Raw genomic sequence first — 7,412 nt, 5'->3', positions numbered from 1 at the left:
AGATGTTATCTATCTTTTGTAAATGTAATTATTTACATCAATAAAAATGTCATCTGTAGCTGTAAACACATTAGTGTTACTTATTATTTTGTTTATCACAAAATATAAACTACAACGCGTCTAAACTATCATATATCAATAGGATATAGATATATAAATATATAAAAAGGTTGTGAGTAGGGAGATGAATTTAGAGAAGTTAGTATAGTCGAGTTTTATTTCATACACTGCCTTGGATGATATTCGAAAAGAGCAAAGCTTGAATCTTCAACTGAGTACGCTGAAACACAGTGGCAGATGAAATCTACTGTTTATGTGTGCCTGAAGAGATGAAAAACGTTGAAACATTTTTTCTAGGCGGAGTGTCTACCCCTTCGCTTATTTTTTGTTTCCCAAGCAAGCTGAGGTACCCCTTTGCCTTAGCAGGCAAAATATGTGGCGAGCGTCACAGTTATTTTAAGCAACGATCAGTTTTAACTCTAAGGAGCTACTGAACTCAGATTGCGAAGATAAACTTTCTTCTAGTGAGAAAAAGGACCACTTAAGCACGACCAAAGAAGATTTTCTTCTCCAGGTAGCACTAGCTACGGGTTCTGGGAGCTGTGAATATTTTGAATATATGTCCATTAATTTGTTTAATAAACTTGACCGCAAGGCAAATACAGTAGAGCTGAAACAGTTTAAATGTGTTGTTTTCAACTGGCTGGTAATAAATCCTTTCTATTCAATCAATGAGTACCTGAAATGTAATAATGTAGACTGTAAGTTTTAAATAGGCCTAATTAATAATGTTTTTAATCTAAATTTTATCTTGTTATTTATTTTATAGAGTTTTATAATTATTGTTAATTATTTATTTGTTTTTTTATTCCCTAATAACTCAACATCAGCTATTTTTATTGTTATGTTTTAAACATCCTTGTTATTTGTTATTTACTATAAATTTTATTGTGGCTCTTGTTAAATATGTTTCGTATCTGAATGTTAAATAATATGTTCTGATTTTATAATGGATCATGTCGATGTTGTTGGTGGCTCAGTAGGACAATCTCTGTTTGTTTTTTTCTTATCTCATTATAATGCCATATTTTTATTATTGACAATGTCCATTGCTCACAAGGCTTAAAGACAATAAATATATTCTATTCTATTCTGTGTAGGCAAGCGCCGACAAAGTAAACCACACTGATGTACTGTGTGAATCCAAAAATTGTCGTTTTTCTCTGTCAGTAGAAAAACCCCCACAAGCAGAAATTTGTCCATCACGCTCAGGTTCACACCCTTAGAGTGGATGGGCACTGCTTCCTCTCCCTAAGTAAAGTTGAGAAAGTCCCAAATTGATCGCAAAGCTCTCAATCTTCAACTGAGTACGCTGTACACCACAATGTAATAAAAAGCAGTAAACAATAGGACGAAAAATGTGTGTTGAAATTTTATACTAACCTAAATATGACGAATAAAAATGTTCTGAATTAGAACACTTAAGCTCAGTCTCTATTACATGAAAACCTAACAAAACTTACCAATAACCTTAGATTATATTAACATACTAATATTTGGTGTAATAGTAACATTTAAAGAGAACAAACCTTTTTAACAAGCAACATATCAAAGTTTGAAATTACAATCAAGCACAGTAATTTGAACGGGCCCACTAAACCAAATTGCTTATTACACTGAATGCAGAATATAGAAAGTTACAGTTTTTCGAAAAATAATACAAATAAAAAACATAGCTAATACTTATATATTGCATTTATTAGAGCAACTTTTTTCTTTCTTTCTTTCCATATCTCATTTGGACTTGGTACAATATCATTCACACAAAAACTAATAGATACCGTACTATTAGTTTATTAACTTAGATATTAACAGTACGATTGCTATGCGGCCATAAAGATACTGAGCCGCATTAGCATGATTACAGAGGCCTGCATAAAATAATGATATCTCTCAAACATTTTATTTCAGTAATGACTCATCTGCTTCCATGATTTGTGCTTGATTAAAACTTTCTAGTAGTAGAGTATTGTCGAATACACCAAACAAGATGTGATATTCTTAAAATGAAGTAATCAACAGTTATAAAGCACCAACTCTCAGATGGCAAATCATTTATGTTATTTTTTTATTACAAATAAATACATGGCTTTAGAAACACTATATTGATTTTTTTGCCTTTCGATTGATATGCTTACATTTTCATTTGGAGCAATATTTCGCAGTTAAATATTGATTTGAAATATGGCTTGCATCAAAAGCAAACGGAATGCTCTACGGCCGATCTTGAGCTATCGACAGTGTATTATGTAATAGTACCAGAAAACCTAGAATAATGAGTTCGAAGAGGTATGTTTTACAGCAGTATTTAACCTATTTTAGATGCAATTTTGAACTAGTGTTTTTGAGAGAGTTAAGTGCTGACATAAAGCAGGACCTAAGTCTTGTAAGAATCTTATGCTTACAAGTCAAGATCAAGTCAAGATGCTTACGCAGCAAATTGCTGGATGCTATTTTAATAGTTGTCTTTCGGAATTTTCGGACTGGGATTTATAGCCTTCTTTACATATACGCCCACGTGTCCTCAATGAAATAAGATCGACATAAAAAAATTACATGCAGATTAACGTTTGTTGGTGGCATTTTTAATAAGTACCATTGCTATAATTGTAGTTTTGCTAAAAATTATAATTTTGAAGAGAGGCAATATAAAGCTATATCATATGTAATGCTCCCGGTACCAGTGTTTCAAATATTATATTTGAAGCCTATACTTTAATAACCTAATAGAAGTGTAAAGTTAATGGTCATAGTAGTTTAGAAAAAGAAAATAATAATCACGCTCAATATAATACGCGGTTTCTAGCAAAAACGCATGCTTTTCTGTCTTATACTCGTATGTATGTACATACTTGGTCTGGTCCATTTCCTTTTCGGTTTTAGATCTCTTGGTATGCTCCTAACATGAAGGCATACTGTTTTAATATTTTTCATAATGGCAGAATAATTTTACTTATACTACTTTAAAGTTACATGAACAAACCCAACAACATGTCTATTACAGTGTTAAGAAACATATTACGTAATCACGGCTGATACATAGTCAAGGTCACTGTGGCTGTCTCAGCTTCTACCCTTTTTCTTTTCTCTTCCATCTTCTCACCTGATTGACTGTGGTCTAGTTACGTTGAGGTGTTCGCTGTAGATTTTTATTGAATATAGAACAATGTTCTCCAGATTAATCAAACCTCAAGTTATTTTAAACATTCAACAAAATGCAAAACAATTATCTACCTCATCACAGGTTAGTTTTATGCAATTTATGGTTTACTTGCTTAAAAGGTTAAGGATTCTTACTTAAGCTTGCCAAGGGTAATTGTTCACAATAATGAAGTATTAGCTTAATTTCAAGTTTCTCTATTTTCTTAGACTATATATAATTATTTTTAAAAAGATTTGAACCATCTGTGGTGGTTTAATAGTCTGAGGTCATGGAGGTCAGTTTTATCCTTATGATATTACCTTGATCCAAGAGGGGCTACAGTATCATTGGAAATAAAGTCAATTAGGCAATGTATACTAGTACATATCCATTGAAACTGTCACTTGTAAACATTTCCCCAAGACACAGTTGTTTGAGTGTTTAAAGAGTTTTGTACGGAATTATTTATTGAGGGTATGATAAACTTCCATTCAGTTCCTCAACATTTATCTTCCATTATATTATTCAGTAGCCTATACGAATTAGAATGGGAAATTACATTATGTGTTAAATTTAGTTTTCTAATGTAGTGTTAAAATAATACCGCAAGGAAAGCGGTATTGTAGAATGAAATCAAATGTTATAACTGATAATATCTTCAGGTTTACATACTTGTAGAGAATTTGAGACAGAGGATGGAGTTTGGCTTGCTTATTGACTTCATTTGAGTGAGTTTGTCTCGATAAACCAAGATCAATCACACTACGTAGTTTGTACTGGAATTTATGTCACAGAATTGCCCCTTACATTGTCCTTTATGTATAAGATATTTTATTTGTTCTCTCTCTTTCTCATATAGGCTATACATATAAGTAAGTGTGTGTATATGTATGTATATATATATATATATAAAATATATGTGTATGTATATATATGTATAAAATATATATAACCATAGCTCCTTGATTTAAGAAAGTTATATTAGCTCCAATTCATAAATTTATTTTTATCAATTCAATTATATATCATGATGTGCATTTAATGATTAAAATAATTCTTATTTCATTAGCTCAACCTGTTCTGAAGGTCATTGGAAAGTTATCTTATAAAGGTATTTATGCAAACATACCTAGCCAAACTTAATATTTCTGATTCTTTTTGGGTTGTTTAAAACCAAACTATTTGGTACTAAAATATAATGGTACAACATGTACATAAACATGCCTTTTGTGCTCTGCCCCAATCCTCCCTTTAATGTATGTGTAATGATTACAAAATTATTCATCTTTTGATGTATATATAAAATTTACACACATGTTTAATTAATAGTACAACATTATACTTGTATTTTGCTTTTAACTGCATTAAACCTGTTAAAATATCTTGGCTAATGATATAGCTTACTCTATATGAGACAATTGTAGAATAGAAATAAGGTTGATATATAAAATAGGCCTACATTAAATTTGATTATGAATTATAACATGTAATAATATTCTACATATAATATAATTTTTGTTAACTTCACATACGCTATGTGTGTGATAGCTGTCTTAAAAAAGACACTGTGTTCCATTAAATTATGGGGAAGTAGACTTTATCTCAGTGCTACAGTTTTAGTAAGCATTAAAACAGACTAACAGCTCAGGTTATCATAAGTTGTGTTCTCGATGGATTCCAAAAATGCTTACTGGTATTGAATGATGTATGCTCTGTCATATAAAAATAAAATTGGCTTAAAAATGATATTTTTTAATGTTACTTTCACTACGGTACAAAACGGTACCCAAGACCACCATATTGTAGGTGGCTCTGGAAAAGCGCTTGGTATACCTTTTTGTAGCTTATTGTGAATAGATTAACACGTTCACTGCTAAAAATCCTTATATAGAGTTCACTATATGCTGAAATTTTTTAAATATATTTTTACTTTTGGATGAAATATGATAGAAATGTATGAAAATTGCTCATAAGTCACCACAATTATCACTCTCTACCATTTTGGAAATCCGGTAACTGTGGTTACCGCTAGCTCCTGGGGATAGTCTTCCTTGCCAGCTTGTAACTCTAGTTACCGCTCGCACTAGGGAACGCCCTTTTATGGCAGTGGGTATATTCCAAATGAATACATCGTAGCTAAGTGAACTGTATTTTTTTCTTTTTAGACCAACAAACAATGTTTATACGTAAATGTGAAAACCAAAATGAATGTAACAACTTAAATATAAATCTCTGCTAACTCACTCTAATTTAGTTATTATTTACAAATATGTGGTGAGTAATTATAATAAAATATATTTAAATGTTTACTTTAAATTATACAAAACATATTGTAGTACACAAGTTTATAAAATGCTAGAGAAAAGAAGAAATAAGTTTACTAAAATAAAATAATACAGATATATAAAATTGATACTAATGTTTATATACATCCAAACCAACCCACACAAAAGTTGTTTATTATTTACAAATATGTGGTGAAAAGTATAAAAAGTCATATGTTCAATACATGAGAAAAACAATCATCCCCACAATCCCTTTATTCAGTAATTATTCATGGTATTGTTCAAAACAATAAGGCACACAAAAACAAGAAGAAAACAACTTATTCGTTTTCCAATAATCTTGGAGTCTGGGCATTTGTATTATACCCATTTGTAAAATGAGACCAAGAAAAACCAACAACCCTTCGATAGATAAGTCTTTCCACGTACCAACTCGAGCGCCGGGTACAGTAAGGGGCCCACAAAAAACTCAAGTGCGTACTTGTTGGTTGGCATAACAATTCCCTCTAAAAAAACTATATCCACAAGCGGTGTGAAAAAACTAATTGGAGATTTGTCGTCTGCCAAAGGAACTAAAAATCCTTCCTTCTAGTAAAGGGAATATCTTTCATTCCAATCCGGTTGTGAGTGCTCCATTGGGGTCGGTTGGTCTCGTAGTCAGGATCCTCAACTTCCGAGTCCGTCTGGTACTCCACATCGTCCATGTTGTCATTCTCATTGTCTGATCTGAATACTGGCTCTGTTGTACGCTTAGAACTTGATTGTAGTACACCACTTAATTAAAGACTAATTAAAGTAAACAAATCCATTTTTAGGCATTCCTATAGTTACCTTGCACCTAAATATTTTAATCAAGTCCCTTATTATATAAGACAGAGCATTAGACTTAGGGAATTTTGTTCACTGTTGAAAAGTTGGCTAATGACTAAACAAGATGTAGAATTTTTGAACCATGTAATTAGTTAATATAGTTTAATTATTTCCATAGCAAACAATATATTCATAAATTAATGTTAACGCACATTTGAAAAACCTTTTCACAGTTATAATTATTGAATAGTTATTACAATATTTAAGTAGTCTAGTTTAAAGTTTGAAATCATAAACATTGCAGAGAGTGTCTTTCTTGAATATTTAAACTTTGTGCTAGACTGAAAAAAAAATATATATATTATTGTATTTTTATCTATGCTTTATAAAAACTGGCCACACTACTGGTTACGTGGCCAGTCACTTTCCAGGTTTTGTATTTGCAATTTCTGTTGTATGATGCTGATGGAAATAAATCATTTATTCATTTATTCACTTGCTCCCGGGGGAAGATCCATTGTGTTGCACAATCACTTACTACTATAAAAACTTAAAAAAATCATATACAAAATTGAAAAATTCTAATGTGAAAATGAAGTGCATAAAAAGGTGGGAAAAGTACCTCCTGAGGAGCAAGAAATACGGCGTTGTGATAGCTCGAGTGCTGGCCGCATACTGACCTCATTTCAGAACAAAGACATGGTGGTAACCATAGTTACAGTCTGCTCCTAGCGCAATGTAGCAATGGTAACCAGAGTTACCGCCCACAGCGAACGTGTTAATGAGGTTCTCTTTATGTTGAATATTGCAGAGCCTAGGTGTTTGCATAGATTGTCTATGTGACTGTTCCAAGATACACCGTTGCCAAGCATTACTCTGAGGTGTTTCAGCATGTTCACGTTTTGATCAGAGTTCTGTTGGGACATTCCGGTTTCTTCCAAATACATCTGTTTAGTTCTATTATTAAATACAAGGTCATTATTCATGTAATATTGTTGTGTCATGTTAACAGAGATGTTATATTGGTGGCAACCATTGTCCCCGCTAGTCCAGGAGTCCATTTCATTATAGTATCTATGTAACGTATAATGTGTTTTATGTGACAGAGGAGCGTG

General features: G+C 32.0%; 1 protein-coding gene across 1 annotated transcript in view; it reads left to right on the top strand.

The window, feature by feature from the left end:
* Positions 1–3,131: 3,131 nt before the first annotated feature.
* The window catches only part of LOC124368661 (malate dehydrogenase, mitochondrial), a 52,023-nt gene continuing 47,742 nt past the window's right edge, over positions 3,132–7,412 (top strand). Inside the window, exon 1 of the mRNA XM_046825920.1 lies at positions 3,132–3,304. Within this exon, the coding sequence (XP_046681876.1) occupies positions 3,227–3,304 (78 nt within the window). The 5' untranslated portion in view covers positions 3,132–3,226. The remainder of the gene's footprint in view (positions 3,305–7,412) is intronic.

Source organism: Homalodisca vitripennis, chromosome X (assembly GCF_021130785.1).
Source record: "Homalodisca vitripennis isolate AUS2020 chromosome X, UT_GWSS_2.1, whole genome shotgun sequence".
Taxonomy (NCBI): Eukaryota; Metazoa; Arthropoda; class Insecta; order Hemiptera; family Cicadellidae; genus Homalodisca; species Homalodisca vitripennis.
This window is presented reverse-complemented; position numbering and strand designations above follow the sequence as displayed.